Source organism: Perca fluviatilis, chromosome 8 (assembly GCF_010015445.1).
Source record: "Perca fluviatilis chromosome 8, GENO_Pfluv_1.0, whole genome shotgun sequence".
In the NCBI taxonomy this organism is placed as follows: Eukaryota; Metazoa; Chordata; class Actinopteri; order Perciformes; family Percidae; genus Perca; species Perca fluviatilis.
Window position 1 is genome coordinate 29,514,314 of NC_053119.1, and position 23,845 is coordinate 29,538,158.

Consider the following 23,845-nt stretch of genomic DNA (forward strand, 5'->3'; position numbering starts at 1 on the left):
TCGTTCTAAAACCAGCCAGTGGCGACATGACAAGCTAGGTCGCAGGTGCCACCATCAACCAGCTTAAGTCGAGCTGAGTTGGGACAGTTCAGACTGCGGCCACTTTTCCCTACAACTTTTTAAAGTGGTTTCGTCTCGTCGCAAATCTTTGGTCTGAACTGAACTTAAAGGTTCACTGCTGCCTTATGTCATTAATTGCTATATCTAAAGGTCAACTCTGGTGGGAATCGAACCTACAACCTTTGAATCACTTCTTTAGAGATTATCTACAAGTCCAATGTGCTGTCCGCTTGCCTCAGAGCCTCTTTGAGCCAGAAAAAATAGTCACAAAAAAACACAAAGCTTGACGGAATTCATTCAACCTGTAATCTTATAATACCCAAATCTCTGAGTTTAACTCAATGTATGTTCATTATTTTAGCATGAAGTCATTAATTCAACAGGAATCCTACAGGTTAAAGGTTCACTGTTGCTTATTGTCATTAATTACTAAAAGGTCAACTCTGGTGGGAATCAAACCCACAACCTTTGAATCACTTCTTTAGAGATGGACTAGAACTGCAACATGCTGTCCTTTGCATCACATAGCTTGTTCCAACCTTAAAAAAATTATCAGTCAAAAACACAAGCATGAAGGGATCGATTCCACCTATAATCTTATAGGTTGAATGTTCACTGCTGTCTTTTTTTTTAACTTCCATGGAACTTAAACCAAAAACTAAAAATTTCTGCACCAGAATGTTTCATTTACATATTACTGAAACTATAAACGGCACTTTTCTTCTTCTAAAACGCTCAAACACGTCCATTAAATCTCAATGCTGCATGTGAAACTCTGGTGGGACATGAACCTCAAATCTCTGAGTTGAACTCAATATATGTTCATTATATAAGCATGAAGTAATTTATTCAACAGGAATCCTACAGATTGAATGTTCACTGCTACTTTTTGTCATTAATTGCAGTATCTAAAGGTCAACTCTGATGGGATTCGAACCCACAACCTTTGAATCACTTCTTTAGAGATTAACTAGAAGGCCAATGCGCTGTCCATTGCACCACAGAGCCTCCTTGACCAGAAAATAATAGTCACAAAAAGAAAACAAAACTTCAGGGGATTCATTCAACCTGTAATCTTATAGTTTAAATGTTACTGCTGTCTTTTATCAGCTCTAAAACGTAACTTAAGTGGAACTAAACCGACAATCTTTAAATTTTGGCACCAGAATGTTTCATTTACATATTACTGAATCTATAAACGACACTTTTCTTCTTCTGAGACACTCAAACCCTTCCATTAAATCACACTGCTGCAAGTGAGACTCAACTGTGGTGGGACTCGAAACCCAAATCTATGAGTTTAACTCAATGTAAGTTCATTATTTTAGCATGAAGTCATTAATTCAACATGAATCCTACAGGTTTGCCTTTTGTCATTAATTGCTATATCTAAAGTTTGATTCTGGTGGGACTCGAACCTCCAACCTTTGAATCACTTTTAGAGATTAACAAAAAGTCCAATGTACTGTCCGTTGCCCACAGATCCTCTTTGAGGCAGAAAAAATAGTTACAAAAAACCACAAAGCTTGAGGGGTGTCCTTCAACCTGTAATTTGTAGTTTAAATATTCACTGTTGAGTTTCTTATGTAATAGAAAAAAAGCCTAAACTAGACACATTGAAGTGTTTGAAATGTTTTACTTTTTAGATCTTTTTGTTTAAATAAATGCTTCTTGTCACCTCTATCCACAGGCGGTGAAAGCCAATAATGTTTCACTTCCTTGTCCAGTACGTGAAATCATGAACCGCTGGGTGCTCCAGATGGGCTTCCCTGTGGTTACCATAGACACTATCACAGGAAAGGTATCCCAGAAGCACTTTCTGCTGGATCCAGAGTCTTCTGTCACAGTCGAATCACCTTACAAGTATGCAACACTACAGCATTTCTCAACAAAATATTTGGAGGGATTATATTTTCCTTAAAAGTATTGATCCTCCCTTATGAGTTACGAAAGGGTTAATGCCTGACAAGGTGTCTATTGTCAGGTATTAATGGACGACGGCGAGGCGTGAATCATTAATACCTGACAATGGACACCTTGAAGGGCATTAACATGCTTATACAGTACCATGGTCACTTGCCTTCGATATGACTTGCCACCCTCAGCAACGGGAGATATTTATATCATCCGCTCAGTTCGTAGAACTATTCAGCTCAGACAGCTATGAGCAAGAAAGCTAACCTAATGCTCGCAAGAATCAAAGTCAATAACATTGTGTACAGTTGACAATCAGTAATGTTAGTTATGTTTTACTCTGTGTTTTTCTTATTGTGATATGGATCCCCCTCGGTCTGAAATAAAGAATAAAGTAAGTAAGTATAATTTGACAGTATGTTTAACAACAAGACAAGCTAGCTTTCTAGCCATATCATTGTCCCCAAAACAACTCACAAACAAATTATCCGCCATGTGTACTGTCGGCCGCAGCCTGAAGTAGCAACATGAACAGTGAACGGAATGAGAGATAACTTTATTACAAAATTACAAAATTACCCTTTAAGTGACTCAAACTCCCATTATTCTTAAATCCAAAATGCACAGATGTTGTAAAACAGCTGGTTTATAATATAATATAATATTTATTATAATAATAAGAAATACGTATTTGACTTGTTTTCCTCTTTGCTTTCTTGTTAACCTCCCACCTTAACTTGCTTCAATCATGAATAAAACTGTAATGTATTGCCTCCCCTAGCTATGAGTGGCTGATTCCTGTTAGGTGGATGAAAAGCAGTGAAGTCCAGAGAGATATCTGGTGGCTGATGGAAAAAGAAGGTTTGTAAGAATACGCTAGTAATACGTAATCCTGATAAAACTTGTTTATAATTATGGTAATTGTACTGATGCAGTGCCAGTCAGTTACATACGCTATTTGCAAAATACTGTAAATGATTTTACAGTGTTTTTTTATTAATGTATTTAAATGAATATTTTATTAAAGCTATTTAATGTTTTACTGCTACCCCTTTTTCTTAGCGGTAAACTTGGAGATGAGGAGAGGTGGTTTGTGGGTTCTGGCCAACGTCAATATAACTGGATATTACCGGGTAAACTATGACCATGGAAACTGGGAAAGCCTCTTCGCTCAGCTTAATTCAGAGCACCAGGTACATAGTCAGGCTGCTCTGACATGTTTCAGATTTTACTATCTGATAGATGTGGATGTATTTCATATCCTGTTTGACATATAAAATCTGTTGTGCAGGTTATACCAGTGATAAACAGAGCCCAGCTTGTGGATGATGCTTTCAATTTAGCCAGGTGGGTGTCAGTTTGGCTGCTTAGAGGTTATGCTGCAGTTTTTCATCCCATTTCCAGGCCTGGTCTTATTAGTGTAAATGAGTTAGAACCCATGGAAAACCAAGAAACATATTTCTTACTACTTGTTATCATGGTGAATAACTATAAATGCCTACCATCAGTATACCTGCCCTATAAAAGGAAAATGTTATGAAATATGTGGGCTAAGCAATTAAATTAGAAAACACACATTGTACATGTTGCTATATTGAGAGTGTAACTAGTAATGGGGCTAAAGTAGATGAAAGGTCATTGAGTCAGTAGTCTTGCATTGCCAGACCTATCTCCACAGTGCTGTGGAGTAAGGTCTGGCTACACGACACATACGTTCTAGGATAGGAGAAAAAAATGCTCTAGGTTGTTTGCATTTCTTTAAAGCAATCATCTTGGGCGGCGTTAAGCTTTGAACGTTGAGACGGTGACATTTAAATATTAAAGGTTGTTAACTGTAGTTAACTGTTCACACAGTACAGTAACGTGAGGCATTTAAATTAGCTGGCGATGATCGCAGAGTGTACTTTATCTATAGCAATCCCCACCAATCGGTCCCACACTGTCCCAGTTAAACAGTAAATGATGTAAACGTATTCTTTGTAAATGTTTACAATAATTCCTCAAAAGAATCAGGCAGGCTTGCCTTTTTGCACGATCAAAATTTTCTCCAAAACTTGCTTGAAGTTTGTAGTTGTTTTGTTAAAGGATTTTGAGAACAACAACACACACAGAGCAGAAGGTGAGGGACATCCAGGCATGTCAGTTTTTATCTTGGAAATGTACTTCCGTTGATCCAGACTATTGAGTCAGTAAAATCAAAAGGTTTGATCATGTTGAAAGCATGAATATGCTGAGCAAATTTAAGGGCATACTGTCTTTTTGTAATGGACTGCATTTATATAGCATCTTTCTACCTTACTGGACAAAACGCTTTACAATATGCCACCAATGGTGGCTGGAGCTGCCATGCAAGGCGCTGGCCTTCCTATCGGGAGAATCTCTGGGTTCAGTGTCTTACTCAAGAACCATCAACTTTGTGATTAAAAGGGACGACGTGCTCTACCTTCTGAGCCACAGGCTCAATGACTATGTAATGTCTGTGGATAAATAGCAAACTAGAACCCAGAAGTACGACACAGAGAGCAATCATTGTCAAAAGAAAGTTTGGTTTACTCAGTCAAAAAAAGCTAGCAGGGGTCAAAAACAGGAGATCAAGCAGCACAGGCAAACAAATCTGACAAAGAGCAAGCAAGGAAATCCCAAATCTAAGGGTCAGGCAATAAGGTCCAAAACAGGCGTTTGGTCTGCTTTTGGTGCTGTTAGAATATATTTTGTGAGAATAAGGTAAGAGGTTTTTAGAGTTCATGAAGCTGACCTTGTTGTCTCCATTTCTCTGGGTTATGAGAGGCCATCTGGTTTTAAAGTGATAAGACATTATAAAGGGAGTGTGGGATATTGCCTGAGAAAAGGTCTTCTCTGATCGGAGGGGATGGAGACAACAATGGTGCAGTGTTTTGCAAGCGCGAGATGTGTGGCGCAAAGTATGGAAATGGCCTCGGCTCTCATGCAACTCCTTGAGTCTGCAGAAGATTAAGAACACACAGGTATTCAAATCCAACAATAACAGCTTGTCTCTTTTGACCTGAGAATGGGAGAAGCCATTTTCATACAGTGTGTTACATATCGTTAGGAGCCGGCTGGAGCCAGAAGATCTGGACTGTATCCAAACTGATGACAGCATCACCAGAAGATGGGACAGAAATGGATAAATAGACAGTATCCTAACTTAGCAGCATCTCATGCTGGGGAAACCTCTGTCTGTTTGGCCAGGGAGAGGTAGACTCATCTTGAATCCGTATGCCTACGCTTTTGTATTTTGCAATATCATTCTTCACTAAAGCTTGTTATAACTTTAACTTTAACAGAGTTTTATTTCTCTGATCTACCAGTAAACGAACACTATTCAGGGTGTAGTGACCATAGAATTGGAGTCAGATTAAGTCGGCCTTTTTTAGGGCCAGACTGGTCATCGGTCACATTTTTACTATAAATTAATTCAGTGCGCACCCGAGTGTGATTGCTGCGTTCTCACCTGCCCAAACGAACCGCACCAGCGGGGCAAACAAACTCTAGTGCGATTCAACCTAACCATAAGATCCTGCCACCTGCCCTGCTGCCCCATCTCCCCACCTGAACCCTATTCCCTACTTTATACTATACTGACCCAGATCAATCGTTCCTCTGCCAGATCGCCCAGGTCCATTACCTAGCTTTCCAGCCTTCTTTTTACATGTTTGCCTGTTTTAGACCTTATTGCCTGACCCGTAGATTTGGGATTTCCTTGCTTGCCCTTTGTCAGCTTTCAAACAAACTCTGGTGCGGTTTGTTTGTGGTGTGAATGTGATCCAACCTCGAACTGCACCAACTATTTACTCCGCAGGTCTGAGCTAATGTCTCCTGTAGTCAGGTGTGCTTTGCAATCTGCGGTGCGGCAGAGCAGCATGCAATGTTTCTCTCACAGAAATAGACAGCGGTCAAGCTTGCCGTCCGTCACTCGCATCTCCGCGGTCAAACCAGCTGCCATTAAAGTTGGAGACAGACACCGGCAGAGCAGAGCGAAGTCTCGGTGACCTGAGCAGACGTAGCAACGATGCTCCCGAAACAATGTCTGATTATTTAAATGAAATGAGCTAGGTTGACCATGACATGCAAGAAATATGCACTAGTCCAGAACAGTTCCTTTATTTAGTTTCTTGCTCCCGCCCCATATACACCCGACCAATAAGAGGAGTCAACATTCTTACGTGATTTTTAATGACACATTTTAGTACGCTTCGATTTCTCCAGGTGTAAAACCAAACCAAACCAAGGGTAAATCACTTTAAGTTTAGAAACTCACCAACTCATTCGGACCAAAGCAAACCTAACTACAGGTGTGAAAACGCCATTAAATGACATGAGAGTTAAGCTACGTTCAGAAACAGGGCTTGATGCTGAATTCCCCCCAAATCCAATCTTTGTGCCTAGACTGTTCACATTCATGTTTGAAGTGACCCATATTTCCCATATCAGTGTGTTTATTGTGTGAAAGGATCTCTGCCCTAAAACACCTCACATGCAACCAATAATAACACGTGTGTTGAAACAACAACAAAAATGTCACATTAGGTCAGGTGTGATTAGTTTAAAGAAATACCAACAAGCCAGAGCTTTTTCCATATCACAGAATAGATAGCCAGTGTAGCCAGACCTAGTCTATATCATTTGTGTCCCACTTCCGGGATTGCTCCAGTGCTGCAGGAAATTCTGCCGGCTGCATATATTTTCTGTTTCCTTCCGCTTTCTTTTTGATAGAATTTTAAATTTGGTGGATTGATGAGGACTATTGTTGACTGCTCCTCAGATCTCTGAAGGGTAAATTGAGACAGCTAGCTAGACTATCTGTCCAATCTGAGTTTTCTCTCGCACAACTATTTTGCAGCGGCTCTGTGTGGAGTTTAGCACCACCCATGACTATTCTGATTGGTTTAAAGAAATGCCATTAAACCAGAGCACATTTTCCTCCCATCCCCAAATGCTATGTGGAGTAGCCAGACTCTCCTTCAGCGCGCTTTGGAGGAGGCTCTGGCAAAGCGAGACTAAGCCGAACCTTACTCCTTGCCTGACACCGCTGTAGAGATAGGTCTGGCAACGCTAGACTAGGCCTAAGTGCACAAAACAGCGGTATTCGTCATTATATTACGAAACGTACAAAAACAATCTACAAAACAAAACAATAAAAAACTAATTTACCTCCGTAGAGGCAGAAATCTTAGAGACAAATATCCCAACTTAATATTAAATCATTTTAAGCACATGCATCTCTTCTCTCTACAGAGCTCAGATGGTCTCTTCTCCTCTTGCTCTGAACACAACCCTCTATCTGTCTGTGGAGACAGAATACATTCCCTGGCAGTCTGCTCTGGATAATCTGGACTATTATTACCTCATGCTGGACCGTACTGAAGTCTATCAGCCTATGCAGGTACAATACATTATTGGTGTATGTCAGTGACAAAGATTTTTCAAAGTTTTGCTAATGTAGGATTTAGATCCTTCAAAGCAAAGCACCTCTTGGATCCTACAGTACGTTTATTTACACAACCATGGTTGGTCTTTATCCTCCCTGGTGGCTGTTAAGATGCAAAGCAGGTTCTGTAGATAAACCAGCATACTTTAATCACGTCTCTGTAACTTCTAGGACTACATAAAAAAGCTAGTGACTCCACTCTTCCTGTACTACAAAAACATGACATCCGACTGGACCCGTGTTCCTGACAGACACACTGACCAGTGAGTATACTCACCTGGATATCAAACAAAAGTTTACATGTATACAGTATGTATACTGTATATACTATACTATTTGCACATGGGTATATTATTTACTATTCTTTAAGGTTAAGATAATATCAGTGCTGATAAGATTAGCACATTACAGGGATACACTACAGGCAAACATGTTTTTACAAGTTTTATTTTTTTGGGGCTATTTAGCTTCAATAACATCCTACATACATATTACAATCCGTAGACAAAACCTACGTTTATCACTAACGTATGAGATAAAATTAGGTTTTATTCCTGAAAAAACTTTTTTTAACCTTGCCTTTCAGGGCTTCTGTAGCTTTTATTATTCTGTGAGGCAAAATACTTTTAAAGACCTGATTAAATATATTGCATTGGGCTGTGCATCTACTGTTTTACTCTCCCCCTCTTTTCTGTCTGGTTACCACAGTGTTGTCTGTCTGGTAAACCTGGTAAATGGTGCCCCCTGACCTAAATTTTGCTTTGCTGTTTTGATGGACTTTGTAATTTAGTCTTTTGAATTAATTTTTAAAATAATAATAATTGGTTCCACTGTGCTACAGTCTACAAAGGCTACTTTTACTTACCCGAAGAAAAAAAAGTCATTGGCCTCTGGCATTTCGGAGTCATTGGCAGGTTTGCTAAATAAAACAGAGAAGCATAGGCATCTACAACCTCACATTAATTTGTATTTACTGTAGGTTGTTTAAAGTTAAAGGTGCAATATTTAATACTGATAGCTAAAATAAAATAGTTACTGCTGTCCAAATTCAAAATACTGGAGAGAGTCATCTCCCCCGGCGCCTCCTCCCCAGACTGAAAGTTCACAGGGGTTGCCAGGTTGATAATTAAAGCCTGTGCTCATGCGGAGCTCTGTACCCTACTGACAGCCACCTTATCTCGGCTTAAAATTACAGCAACAATCGCTAGAAACATTGCAAACTCACTGGCCTCTCTACCCGACTGTCAGACACACTATCTTGGCTTAAAATGAATCACTGTTTGTCGGTTACGGCCGCTGAACACGGTTGTTTTGCCAAAGTTAAATTGCATGTTTTACTCGAGAAGGCCACTCTATATAATTAAATGTGAGTACACACATTTTGAAATGACTGAAAATGCCTGTCCCTAGTAGCCATGATAAATTAGCCTAAAGCTTAATACTTACCTGTTCAGGAGGAAATGAGCCAACTCAGTAAGCGGTCTCCATCTTTCAAATACATTTGAAATACATTTCCGATATTTACCCAAGTTTTATTATGTCTCTGTTCATGCAACTGTTTAGAAACAGTTGCATGAGTTTTTTTTTTAGGTCTGGTAGAATCTGTCCACATTGATCCCGTTCGTTTGTTTGCTGCTTCCATGGCTGAAGCGTGCTGGCTTTGCGTTATATCTGGCAACCCGGCCTGGCTGTCAAAATGGGCAGTTGATAATAACACACAGGCAAAACACAAACAGACATTCCATCATTAAACAGAAATTTCAAAGGAGAAAATACTGGCATTAGCATTGTTGTCAGAAAAGATAGTATTTCAACTTAACATGTTTCCTTAATATCTGATGACATATTGTGGTCATTTTTGGATTTAATACAGTAAATATATTACATATTGCACCTTTAATTGAATAATTTATTATTTTGGAGCCAGCCAACACTTAGCTACATTAAGGATGGTATTTTGCTGGTTTTACAGAGTAAAATCTTGTTTAGTAATTAAGTCATATATGTTGCCACCTGTCCGGTGACAAAGGAACTCTGGAACGCTTTAGTACACCTTGTTTGCGGTGATAATGTGAGCAGACCTCAATCCGACCCAACTACAAAGTGTACTCCGCAGGTTTGAGCTAAACGGCTCCTGTAGTCAGGTCTACTTTCAATCTCGGCATGGCTGAGCATATGTAAATTGATCAAACCAGCAACAATATGAGATGAACACAGAGTAGAGATAGAACAGTTTGGAGTGCTGAAGCAATTCTGGAAAATTATTAATAAAATAAATGGTGGACCATGGTTAGAAATATGCATAATCCAAAACACAGAAACCTTTCTCTGTGTGAAAAGAAACCCAACAAAGTTTGCAAACTCATCAACTAATTCGGACCGAGCAAACTGTCTAGAGGTGTGAAAATGTCCTTAACCACCGTTACAACCCACACCAGTTGAAATTATGGCCCTTTGGTCATACTTGCAAACTTTATTTCTATATTTACTGTTTTTAATAAAATCCTGCAAAATGTACCAACATATCATGTTTTAACATATTTGTCTCTTCCTGCAGGTATAACCAGGTGAACGCCATCCGTATGGCCTGCAAGACTGGAGTAACAGAATGCCAGAACCTGACCACCAAATGGTTCAAACAATGGATGGAGACCCCTCAACACAATTTGTTGGTCTATTTTATATATCATTTAGCCATGTCCCTTTTTAAGTTAATCAATTTGTTAAATCCAACTCTCTTGTCAGGATTGAACCCAACCTGCGTTCAGCAGTGTACTGCAGTGCCATGGCAGCAGGTGATGAGGAAGAGTGGGAATTTGGCTGGTTACAGTTCAAAAACGCTACTGTAGCCAGCGAGGCCAGCAAACTCATGTCGGCACTGGCCTGTACCAACAACACACAACTTCTGGAAAGGTGTGAATTCTTGTTATGTAATAATGAAGTTGAAAATGTATGTAATGTTGAAAACTGAAAGTGCTCATGCCCTCAAGTATGATCCAAGTATGTGTTATCGAAGTCATAATAATAATAAAAATAATAATAATAATAACACATTTATATCTGACTTTTCTAAACACAGTTACAAAGTGCTTAACAGCAAAACTTGAAAAAAGAAATTGACTGCAATCAGAATTTAAAAGCAGAGTTTACAATAAAACTGTAAAACAATGAGTATAAAAACCAAAACGGGATAAAGACAACTTAAAGTAATAATCTCAAAGATTATCATTTAAATAAATGTCTGTTAAGTCGCTATCTATCGCCAAATTAGGTAACACACTGGTGATTGAGCCCATGGCCCACTGATGAAAACCCTTGCATTTCCAGTATTACGAACTGGTTGTCTGTGGCGACATTCCCTGTAAAAATCACAAGCGAAGCACAGTTCCATCAACCAGTTGTGGTTGGTCCGCCAGAGAGAGTAGGCGGAGCTAACACAACAGACTCGCTGTTACTGACTATTTTCACACAGTTTGGTGGTGTGTCTCAAAACGCGCACTTCTGTACTTACACTTGCTGTTTTGAGTGAACAGTGCATTCACGCTGACGAAGTGTGGCCACATGCAGTACACTACGAGTACCCGGATGCTGCACTCAAAGCGGTCAAAACGTTGAGTGTGGATCACTGAGCACTACCCACACTCAACGGTTGCCATCTCATTTAGTCATGATAACATTTCAACAATATATAACTATGGGTTGTCTTAAAAGCAAAATCTAAAAATCAGTTGGAACAAGCCAGTGGAAAAATGTAATGATGGAAAGAATGCAACTGTCATGCCTGTCTTCTCTGTTGTCACAGGTATCTGTCCTATACCTTAAACTCCACTATGATCCGTAAGCAGGACGCTACTTCCGTCATCACATCTGTCGCCAGCAACAGCTTGGGACAGAGTCTGGCATGGGACTTTGTCAGGGAACAGTGGGAATACATGTTCACACAGTGAGTATTACACTCATAAAGATGAATTAATGAATTTGTGTCTAGCTATATGTGAGAAAATAATAAGTTTATTTAATATAGCACATTTAATAGAACAAAGTCACAAAGTGCTTCACAAGATTAAAAAAATAAATAAAAAATAAGACTCAAAAACAGTAAAAAGAACCAGCAAAAAAGTTAAAATTATTTTAGTAATACATTTAATTAATTTTTAAGTAAACTTAAAAACAAAGCTAAAGCTGCAAGCAGCGTTGAACAGATGGATCTGGTGAACCTGTTAGGAGGAGCACATCAAAGTATAACAATTGGAACTTCCTGGTGTAGGGGGCACTATAACTATGAGTCAATACTGGCATGTAGATGTCCTCAGGCCTGGACTCTTATAAAGCATAAGAAGTTTGGTCCATATATTCTAAAAAATATTTTTCTCAATTACTAACCCTAACCCTAACCGTAACCCTTGCCTAGCCCTAGTGCCTTCCATGTAGCGATGCCTGGAAGACGACATTGGGGGCTTAAAACACCAAACACCGACCTAAACATGCTACACACACTAATAGGAGATGTCAGAGTGAGGGGGCTGCTCCTTGGAGGAGCACCCCGAGCAGTTGGGGGTTCGGTGCCTTGCTCAAGAGCACCTTCCCCACCCTCTGGTTCCTAACCCAACTCCCTACGGACGAAAATTTACATTTTACTTACACTCTTGTTTACCAATGTTAATAATTTCTCCCCAATTTCGGATCCGATTCCTGTTGAAACACTTTTTATTGTGTAGTTTTTGGTTTAGAAACGTTAATGGTGATTTTGCTGCTATACTCCGTAATGGTCATTCCACTGCTACATGTAACGTTAGCTACATGCTAACGTCAGGGAAAACTGTAATCTGGGTCGCTGTTCTCCCTAATTCGGATCACATTGGTGGGAGGGAAGCCCAAGTGTTGACGTCTACACAATTATTGGGTGCAATCTAGCATCTACCCAACGTTACTGCTGCAACGCTTCCTGATTTTCCAAACTACAGAGCGGTCCATGGCCCAAATCACAAAATGCGTTAATTGTTCAAGAAAACAATTTGTGGCGTTTAAAGGAATTTGCATAAACTCGTTATTGTTGCGTTAATTTTGATAGCCCTAGTATTTTGTAAATATTATTGTTAGGTCCAGTAGAGATTATATTGCCAAGAGTTTTATACACTTTCAATTAAAAAAACAAAACAAATTGTTTACGCTAAAACAGGGAGTAAGCTGCTTTTTAGTTAGGATCAGTTCTTGTTTCAGTTAATTTAATTTTTCTCCAGATATGGCGTTGGCTCTTTCTCCTTTGCCTCTATGATAAGTGGGGTCACTGCAAGGTTCTCTACTCCTGCTGAACTACAACAGGTATGTACTCATTAAAAGGAGAATTCCGGTCTATTTCAACACGTAGCTCTGTTGTTTGTGGTCCCGGAGTGCTGTCAGTAGCGAGAAAAATGAAAATAATCGGTGTTGCCTACACAGAGATATGCTACTTCCAGCTTTTAGCCTCTTAATATGTTCGAGATGTCATTACAAGTGCCTTGCCATGTGAACTGATTCCTTCCGAGTGAACACAGTGAATATGACTGCAGTAGATGTGAAAGAAATGCATAAAAGTTCATCCAGTGCACATACTTCTGTTTAGTTCCGGTGAAGTCCACACAAGTCAACTGTCGAACTCATACAATCCAATATTCCAAAACTTATTTTTTCCACCAAAAAATGTGATGGTCACGAATTAATAATTAATAATAATAATAATTAATAATTTAATAAATAAACATGGTAATAAATAAACGTGGTAAAATAACACTAAATAATCATTCCAGCGTTTCCCATATTCACTCTCAGCAGCACAGCAAGTCCATGAACCAAACTGTCTGTGGTGAGTTCACATGTCTGTAAGAAAAGCAGCTGCAGCCCGTTACCGTGTCAGTCACTTACCAACATTAACTTCACCTGACTTCAACTGACTTTACCAGAGACTACGCAAAAAAAGAGTTGTCTCGCAGCGGTGCCGGAGGGAAAATAAAAGGCAAGTTCCACCTTTTTGATGAGCTGGATCAGATCCTCAGCCAAAGGCCCATCGGAGCTTAGCTTGGCTTCTAATAGCCTATTAACAACAACTACTTTTGTCTGGCAAAACTTTGTTCGCAAAAGTTCGCTTGAATGTTGTGCGATTCAGTGCAAAAATGAATGGAAACACCTTAAAATGTCTCAAATCAATTCTATATACCAATTTAATCGCAAAACAGCATGTGACGTCATTACGCACAGGTTTTTATTCGCTTTAAAGCTGTTGGATGGAAACACACTTTCACCAGCTTTATTCGCATGAGTTTTTTTACCGAACTTCAGATAATTCGATTGACAAGTGGATGGAAACTTAGCTATATTCACTGTGTTCACTCAGAAGGAATCAGTTCACATGGCAAGGCAATTTTAAAGACATCTCGAACATGTTAAAGGAGAATTCCGGTCGATTTCAACCCATAGCTCTGTTGTTTGTAAATCAGGAGTACTGTCAGTAGCGAGAAAAACGAAAACAAACGGTGGCGCCTACACTGTAAAATCTCCCGGCTACGGATGGGTAGACGGTGAAAGCTCAAGCTCAAATATCTCTTAATTTGGTTGCCGCAATTTGGAAAGGCACAAACTCGAACCATTTTCTCATATTAGTCCTGATCTAACTCCAAGCTCCGTCTGTCAGCTCTGTGAGCTCCTCCCTGCTTCTGACGACAGGCTACGCCGTTGCTAGGCTACCTATGCAAATGAGCTGTTGAACTTTTGAACTGCAGCCCTGCTCGCTTCACTGTGGTGTCAGGTTACAGCCTGTTGATACATACTCATTACTATGGAGAGAACCTCGGCAAAATCTTTTTTTTGTGGAAAAAAGGCATTTTGGAATATTGGATTGTATGAGATCGGCACTCGATTACTGTGGACTTGACCAGAAAGAAGGAAATCAACAGAGGTATGGATTAACACAACTTTTATGCCTTTCTGTCACATCTACTGCAGTCAAATTCGCTGTGTTCCCTTGGAAGGAATAACTGCACATGGCTAAGTACTTGTAATGGCATTTCGAACATGTTTAGAGGCTAAAAACATGTTTAAAACTTGCCCTGTTTAAGCCTTGTTTAAGACTGTTGGGTGCAAAATCTAGCAGGAGGATAACTCGGTGTAGGCGGCACCGTTTGTTTTTGTTTTTCTCGCTACTGACAGTACTCCTGATTTACAAACAACAGAGCTAAGGGTTGAAATCGACCGGAATTCTCCTTTAAGAGTCTAAAAGCATGTTTAAAACCTGTCCCGTTTCAGCCGCCTGGATGCGAAAGCTAGCAGTAGCATATCTTGGTGTAGGCAACACCGATGATTTTAATTTTTCTCGCTACTGACTGCACTCCCGGACCACAAACAACAGAGCTAAGGGTTGAAATAGACCGGAATTCTCCTTTAAGTAATTCCTAGTGAAATTATAAAAAGCTAACTGTTGTCTCAACTGTTTCTAATGTTTCCTCTGCAAGCTGGTGGAGTTTGAGGAGAAGCACAGAGCAGCAGGGTTTGGATCTGCCACACTGGCTGTGGAGCAAGCCTTGGAAAGGACCAGGGCTAACATCAACTGGCTGCAAAAGAACAAACAGGAGATCTTGGACTGGTTCAACAGTCAGACTAGACATTAGATTCACTAAAAACACTGGCATAGCCAAAAAGCTGTGGAGCTGTGTCTCATCTCCCAAGTGTTTTTATGTTTGTTTTTTCCTGATCAAAAAAAACAAATACTACAGAGAAACCAGATTAGAGGAATTATGAAAAAAAATAAACTAGAACTTAGAGTAGTTAAGCAGCTACATTTATGTAGAATAGTCAGATGTGAAAAAATTTGGACTAACCTAGTTTGTATGAGGAAGTAAAAAAGCTGCTATAACTATGCCACTTGAAAACTCACACAATAACATTCTGCCATGCAGTGTATGTAAGATTTTCATTTTTTAAACACTTTTGTGCAACTTTTGCCATGACATCCTGTATAACCTGCTACACTGTATTTTAAAATGTATAGAGATTGAAATGCCATTTTACCAATTGTTAAAATGTGACAAAAATTTTTAACCAAACCAAACTCCTAGACATTTTTGCACCTACATATAACTAAAACAATCTCACTCGGCTATTCAGCTGTCAGTTGTTGCAATAATATCTATTAAAATATATCTAACTGTTGTGTGTAGGCTAAATGTCACGATTGTGAGTGTCTGTTGTAGTGTTTCCTGTTTTATTTTGTAGTATCTGTTTTCTCTCTAGTTATGTCTCGTTTTCCCTCCTGTATGATTGTCTGCCCCACCCTGATGTGTTACACCTGTTCCTCATTCCTTGTGTAACTTGTCCCTTGTTTAACCCTCTTACCCTGTGTATTTAGTCTCTGTGTTTTCTTTGTGTCTTGTCGGATCATTGTTCTGTTCTGTCGTGTACTGTCGTTTCCTGCTTCTCTTGTCTGGTATGGTATGTTGTCGGTGTTCCAGTTTGTTCCGTGTTCCTGGTCTTTTGTTATCCTCAGTATATTTGGAAATATTTTGCCTGTTTCTTCAGGACTCTTTTTGTTGTAGCCTTTGCTTTATTAAATCTTTGAACTCTACTCTGCTCCGTCTTCTCTGCATTTGGGTCCAAGCCTCCCCTCTCCCGTGACACAAAACTCAATGAACGTCAGCTCGCTGTGCTCTGTAGCCGGGTCACAGTCACGTTTTGTCTGCTTAACTCAACTGCAACGGCCTCTGAAACAACCAGCACTTCACAGTGATCTATATGTGGCTCACAGCAACCTTTTCTCGCCTAAATTTAACTGTAAAGACCACAAAACCTAACGGTCATGTGACCAGTTGTCACATGACAATCAGGTGGTTGCCTAATTTTGCAGGATATCATACGACTTGTTGTGCATAAGTTTTCGTACGATATACAATGATTAATTTAACGCTCATAACCACCTCGTCAGTTTTATGTGGTTAACGTTAATTAAAAAATGCCTAGTGATACCGACTTAATGACTTAAGAAATTGGTCATTCATAAGCAATTTGGTAATACCTAAAACCACTAATGTTTCTTGCTCAGTTGGACCTATTTTTAGTGATGTCCCAGATCCTAATTTATAGTTGTGAGTTCTACAATGGCCAGAGCTACTAAAATTAAAGCGTTGTAATAAATCATTGTTTTCCTTGAACACCAATGCTTCACACATCCTGTAGCTGAAGTTATACATACATGTATTTTTTTTCCCCAAAGCATGTCATAATAACTGATTTCCGACTATTACTCTGAGACTAATTAACATCCATTCATAAACATCTAACCTTCTTCATCTGTCAGAGGGAGTGATTGCTGACTATGATCAATACAAAGGTCTGTCCTTCCAAAGTGAATGTGGTATTGTGTTACACTTGTGGTTTTTAAATAGCTACATTGTATTTTAATATTTTGGAAGAACTACAGTATGATACGGAAGCGTATTGCTGCCCCGCCCCAAAACAAAAACAGATCAGTATTACGTTATTATGTAAAAAAGTTTATTGTATATTTCTACATTATTACAACTTAAAAACGGATCAAGTATTACCATATACTTTTTATTATGTTATAACGTGAAGTTTTATGTTATAACAATAAATGATCACGTTATTTCACGAAACATTTCACGTTTTAACTAGTGCTGTCAGTTAAACACATTATTAACGGCGTTAATGCAAACCCATTTTAACGGCGTCAATTGTTTTATCGTGAGATTAATGTTCTTTTTGGCCTAGCAAACTTTGTAGTTTTTTTCACATGCTGTTGCAACAACTAGTAACGTTAGAAAAACTACAACACCACACCGGATCTAGCTAGACCGGAAACAAAACAACAGGCACACACTTGTTTGGGCTTGTGAGCCGGCCAAAGAGTAGTAGGCTAACGTTATGTTTTGAGCGGATGGCGAGCACAAGACGCCGAAATGGATGCCAATAAGATTCTGAATGTAAAGTTTACTTTTAAAAAGTTGCCAAATGGTTCCATTGACAAGACCAAAGTGATCTGTGTGTTTTGTCGTTGAGCTATGAGCTATCATCGCAGCACATCCAGTCTGAAATACCACTTATGGCCAAGCACACAGCTGATGTGAATTCTCCGCCCCCTCGTCAAAGCCAGGTGACAAAAGCACAAAGCGAGCCAATCCACTATTCCATGTTGATAAGAGCATTAAAATGAGAAAAAATAATGGGACAAAAATAAATCATGGGACATTTAGAATAGGTAAAAATGTGCGATTAATTGCGAGTTAACTATGACATTAATGCGATTAATCACGGTTAAATATTTTAATCGTTTGACAGCACTAGTTATAACGTGATAATGATATTGTGTATGTTACTTTTTTTAACACATTTTATTGATTTTTGCCAATAAAAAATTGTTTAAATCTTAGTTGTACAAAAGTGTAGTATAAGTGGTATAACAGTAATCAAACCACCCACCCACCTTACTTCCCACACCACCCTCATCCTACCCACTAATCCCAACCACAACCCCATCTAGTCCAGACCCTACAGTCCTAAGCAGTGTTGTGTGTAACGCGCTACTACTGACAATTTGCTAATGAAACATCAGATATTGGCCCCGATATTGAAAAAATAACTGGATCGGGGATCGGAAAAATTAACAGATCCAGAGTTTTGTTTTGTTTTTCCTCCGTCGCAGCACCGGGACCCCTGTTAACTGTGTACCCTTCTCACTCATGGTAGTAACTTTATAACACAACAATTAATAACCCACAACTAACTCTCTTTAAAAGGATAAAACACCATAGCATATAACAATTTGTGACTTAAACCGTTTCTAACACTAATAATTTTACATTTACAAATGTAGCTACACCGCCGAACGGCATGCTGGGTAACATTACAGCTGTTAGCCTAGCTAGCCAGGTAGCATAACAGTCTGTTAAGCTGGAAGAGGCTCCGGTCGGTACTGCACGTTCAAGAACCGAGAAGAAAGTTAGCTAGAGGATGAAGAAAGAAAATGGCCTGGTTGATATTTTATTGGCCCTTATGCATCCCTGTGTTTTGGCCCTATTTGTAACAAGGGCTTTTCTTCCAAATATGGTATGGTCATGAATATTTAGATGAGCTGCGCGCTGCTTGGTTGAGCCTTAGCCCCGTACACACACACATAGACGCCGCATTGGTTGAGTTGCGCATTCGCACGTACACACGCATTAGAGGTCGTGTGCTGATTGGTTGAGCGAATCCCCAATACACAGACATTAGAAACGCGACAGAATCTCATATTCAAGACACTGCAATGTTTCCTTACCAAATTCACTTCTGAGACTTTTTTATGCGAGAAATCAACTATATAAAGCTCAAATATGGGCCGTTTTATGAAAATGGATGGCTAATTGCAAATTTGGTAAAACTGTGTGTCAGAGTTCAGCTGCCTGTGTTGCTGCCTCGCCGCCCGGTCTGCCTTCCTCCACAGACCCCGGCTTGCTGTGAGCTCTCGATTGAGCTCCGCACGCTGCTGCAGCCCACAGCACCTCATACCACGCCAAAGTCACCGTTTGGGCTTGCTGGACTACTACCAAAACGCTGCCCTGACAAAGCCCCAGGGCCTGCATCTCCTCTCTTCCTGCTAGCTAAATGGCCCGTGTGTGAGAGCGCGGTCAGCGAGCTTGTTACACCAGCAATCTCTTACCACATGTTACACACATGTCACGCCACTTAGCTATACAAAATATAACTATATGTTTTATAAAGCTAACAACGGTGTCCGATTTCAAGTTAATGAATATTTGTGAGCTGTACGGGTTTCGTTAGCTGCGACTGTCCCTGCAATCCTATGTGTACAGATTGCGGCTAGTTAGCTTCATTTTTGGTCGTAATTTGAGTATATTTACAGTTTGAATTTCGTCACGCCACTTATACAACATCTAACTATATGTTTTATAAAGCTAACAACGGTGTCCGATTTCAAGTTAATGAATATTTGTGAGCTGTAAGGGTTTCGTTAGCTGCGACTGACCCTTCAATCCTATGTGTACAGATTGCGGCTAGTTAGCTTCATTTTTGGTCGTAATTCGAGTATATTTACAGTTTGAATTTCGTCACGCCACTTATACAACATCTAACTATATGTTTTATAAAGCTAACAACGGTGTCTGATTTCAAGTTAATGAATATTTGTGAGCTGTAAGGGTTTCGTTAGCTGCGACTGACCCTTCAATCCTATGTGTACAGATTGCGGCTAGTTAGCTTCATTTTTGGTCGTAATTCGAGTATATTTACAGTTTGAATTTCGTCACGCCACTTATACAACATCTAACTATATGTTTTATAAAGCTAACAACGGTGTCCGATTTCAAGTTAATGAATATTTGTAGCCTGGATGCCAGCCGAACTTAGCCCCGCCCACAAAATTCGAGGTCGGGAAGTTCGGTCTGGAGTCGCTCCGTTGAGAAGAAATTATTGCCCGAACAGGATCTGTTCGGACCAATCAGATTGTCGGACAGATGATCAACAGTAACAGAATCAACCACGTCACCAAAGAACGCTTGGGTTGAATTTGTTGAGATGTGTAGATTCCACCATCGGTCTGTTACAGAAGATATCGACAGCGCATTAATTTTAAAATCCTCAGCGAGGCGCCTCAACAACTGCCCGAAAGCAAGGTGAAGCGTTATTTATGGTGGAGAGCAGATAGAGAGAGACTGAAGAGAGAGAGAGCGTTATATGGTGGGAGAGAGATAGAGAGAGACTGAAGAGAGAGAGAGCGTTATATGGTGGAGAGACATAGAGAGAGACTGAAGAGAGGGAGCGCCCGGCGGTAGAACAAAGCCGTGAATCAGAGAAATAAAACGCGGTGTTTTGGCCGATTCATCTCTAGAAATGCGACTGTAGCGAGCATGTCACTATCACTAACGTTATCCACATTTATATTTACACGCAACAAATGATATATCCAGCTTCAAAAAGGTCTAAAAGTCGGAAGTTAGAACGAATGCATTGTGCAAAGAGTGGTTGCTATGGAGACGATACACAGTGTTGAGTTCTGTTGACAGCTGAGTTGAGTTCCGTTGCTCTGATTGGTTGTAGGTCTATCCAATGAATGCAGAGGCATTTTTTTTCCTGGTTCGGTTGGAACACGCCCCATAATCGCAGCCCAATGGAGCGGTTTCAGACTCACATTCTGACTATAATCTGAGTATGACCACGTCAGGCTAGAATATTTGTGAATTCCAGAGGAATTCTAAGAGGAGGCTAGCTAGCTCTCATTGATAGAGCTCCATCCAGCCGCAGGCTCTATCAATGAGACTCATGGACAAGCGGCATTTATTTTCCCAATCGTTTGTTTAAATAACTCAACACATTATAATTACACACATTATAAGATTAACTAGAATCTGTGGTAAGAGAATGCTGGCGTAACAAGCTCGCTGACCGCGCTTTCACTCACATACACCGGGCATTTAGCTAGCTAGCAGGAAGGGGAGTTGCAGGCCCTGGAGCTCTGTCAGAGCCGCGTTTGATAGTAGTCCAATAGCCCAAACGGTGACTTTGCGCTGGTATGAGGTGCTGTGGGCTTGCAGCGGGCCGGAGCTCAATCGAGCTCACAGCAAGCGTGGGTGGAGGAAGGCAGGCCAGGCGGCGAGGCAGCAACACATGACACACAGGACTTTAATAGACATAATTTTCAAAACGCATGACCTCTAGTAGTTTTTCTGAAAAAGTCTCAGAAGTGAATTTAATGTAAAATAGCATAGACAATGTATACATTTGAATCTGCACACTAATAGAACTAACTGATCTCAGGTCAGTTGTGTAGCCTATGCAAATGTTTTGGGGCTGCTCTTAATACACCCATGGCTGTACAAAGGTTCCGATTTTGAGATGCTTACGCAAGCAACTAGCTTTGTTGAGATTCGCCCGTTTTCAGCGGCAGTTTCAAAATATGATTTTCATAGTAAAGGGGTGTCAATGGGATTTTGAGCTTATATGTATGTCCAGGGGCGCCGCCAGGAATTTTGGCCCCCATGACAAAAAATCTAATTGGGCCCCCTCTGCGCAGCTGTTGTCACCACATCTCTAGGACCTAACTGTCCCATCAAAAGCTTTACATAACTCTAATTAAAGGCTTGCAACTGTCTTGCTTTTTGTAGTTCAATACTAGTACTAGCACAATATTTGCTGCTGGTGATTTGTACATGCATGCAAGCAGGGGTTAAATTGGAATTTGTTATGTGGGCGGGCTCTCCCTTCAAAAAAAATTGAAAAATAAACCATTAAATGGCACTTTCTGGAGAGTTTTGTGCAAAGAAATAGAAATAGAGTCTTACATGATATGTGCAAAACTTCAAGGTTAAGAGTCTACATTTTGCGTTGTTGTAGTATCATCAGGTATTAGGGCATTAGGGACAAAATAGACATGCATCTTCAAACATCTTTCATTTAGTGTCAGAAATATCATGTTTTCAAAAGCATCACTTTCATCATATTTTTTGTGACATATTTAGACTGCAAGCGCGCACATCCAGACCAGTAGGCTTATGTGCTGGGGCTGAGCCCCAGCCCGCCCAACTTAACCCTGCATGCAAGTCTAGTATGTATTTACTATTTGATGCAAGATTGCCATATACTAATAAATAACACTAACACTACAGAACATTGACCCAAATTACCTAGTTCTGTATCACCACCACTTTATTACATACATTAGATCACGTAGATTATTTTGTGTTTGTGTGTGTGTGTGTGTGTGTGTGTGTGTGTGTGCAAGCTTCTCAAATAACTTGTCCTTCATGATGGGAATAATAAAGTCTGTATCTATAGATGTCTATTCCATAATTCAATCTAAATGAACTTATCAAACTGGATTATTTTAATATTGTCTGTATCTTACATGCAGGCTCAGGTAAGCTACTCACTGTTTCCAACAGTCCAGCATCCAGTACAGACAGTAGGTTGTTGTTTTTAATTTTATTTCATAATGATCATTATGTGATAAAATAATTGTTATTAATGTGTTTGAATTTTTTCATTAACAAATATTTCATTTTCTTTTGTTAATGGTAAAAGAGCAAGAGATACAGAGAAATCCCCACAGACTCCGCAATGATGCTAACTGGCTAATGTCACTGCCTTCTTCACTGGGAAAGGGAGGGGCAGTTAGGGGGGGACTGGGGTGCTGCTGACTCATCTGTTGTTAAGTCTGCTAAAAGGGGCAGGGACAATGATTGAATATGAAAATCTTGCTAAACGTTTCCCTTCACTGATTAAATGGTGGGTCCAGGTACCGTTCGTTCATTTGTTTTTGCTGTCACATATGAAATCGAAAAAACGAGAAAACAACTCCTTTTTCCGTTTTTCCGTTTTTTTGAAAAACGAAAAAACGAAATTATGACTTGATTTTTGGTTTTCCCGTTCTTGCATGGAAATCAGAAAAAACACTTGATATTCCGATTTTCGCCTGTGGGTGGTGCTAAATCTGATTGGCAGGATATGCATTCATTGTTTTTCAAATTACGAGTTTACCCACACTGTATTTATTAGCCTGTAAAATGAATAGTCTATATGTAAAATGAATAGTCTATATACATGCTTTTTGTCACCCAATTATTTGGCTTAACTGACTGAAAAAATCTATTGAAATAGCCTAAATGTAAAAGGCACAATCTATTTTTGTAGGATAGATAGATAGATAGATAGATAGATAGATAGATAGATAGATAGATAGATAGATAGATAGATAGATAGATAGATACTTTATTGATCCCCAAGGGGAAATTCAAGGTTCCAGTAGCTTAAAGACATCACACACAACATACACATACATCACTAACAGGATCATAAAAAAAGCAACACCACATGAATAGCATAATGAAATAAAAAATACTAAATAAATTAAAAAAATCCACATGAATGTACTAAGGGATGTATAAGCATGAGACGCTTGCAGTGATAGGGCAGGGACTGACCCTGTGATTCAGTATGAGAGTGTGTGTCATGGTGGTAGTGCAAATAGGTCCAGTAGTGCAAGGATAAAGTCTAGAGACCAGCATTAAATATGGACAAGAGATCAAAAGTCAATATTAGAGGTTTGAAGTAATAGGGTGACAGCCATTGTTCATGTATTAAGTTATGTTAGACCTCAGTCCAGGCTGGCGGGAGGAGGGAGGGAGGGATTGTGCATATATGGGCTAATATAGCCAGTAAACAGTAAACAGTGGGCCAGTGGACAGTCAGTACATAACTGTTATTGTAGGAGGTAGTGGAAGTGGTGGAGAGGGAGGAGAGGCAGACAGACTATGCAGAGAAGTATCTCTCTCCTCTTCTCTTTAGTGAAGCATTGTAGAGTTGTCTGGCCCTGGGGACAAATTACTTTCTCAGTCTGTCATGACTGACAAAATGACCGTTCCATTAATACTCATATACCAATTT

The 23,845-nt window shown here is 39.8% G+C and overlaps 1 protein-coding gene across 4 annotated transcripts in view; it reads left to right on the forward strand.

Moving 5' to 3' along the window:
* The window catches only part of LOC120563327 (aminopeptidase N-like), a 37,904-nt gene extending 21,888 nt beyond the window's left edge, over window positions 1-16,016 (forward strand). For all 4 annotated transcript variants that reach the window (XM_039807424.1, XM_039807425.1, XM_039807422.1 and 1 more), the window contains 11 exons: window positions 1,751-1,923; window positions 2,756-2,835; window positions 3,037-3,167; window positions 3,266-3,321; window positions 7,231-7,378; window positions 7,595-7,686; window positions 9,981-10,091; window positions 10,169-10,336; window positions 11,226-11,366; window positions 12,664-12,745; window positions 14,908-16,016. In XM_039807424.1, coding sequence (XP_039663358.1) covers window positions 1,751-1,923; window positions 2,756-2,835; window positions 3,037-3,167; window positions 3,266-3,321; window positions 7,231-7,378; window positions 7,595-7,686; window positions 9,981-10,091; window positions 10,169-10,336; window positions 11,226-11,366; window positions 12,664-12,745; window positions 14,908-15,063 — 1,338 coding nt within the window. In that variant the 3' untranslated portion in view covers window positions 15,064-16,016. The remainder of the gene's footprint in view (window positions 1-1,750; window positions 1,924-2,755; window positions 2,836-3,036; window positions 3,168-3,265; window positions 3,322-7,230; window positions 7,379-7,594; window positions 7,687-9,980; window positions 10,092-10,168; window positions 10,337-11,225; window positions 11,367-12,663; window positions 12,746-14,907) is intronic.
* The last annotated feature ends 7,829 nt before the right edge of the window (window positions 16,017-23,845 follow it).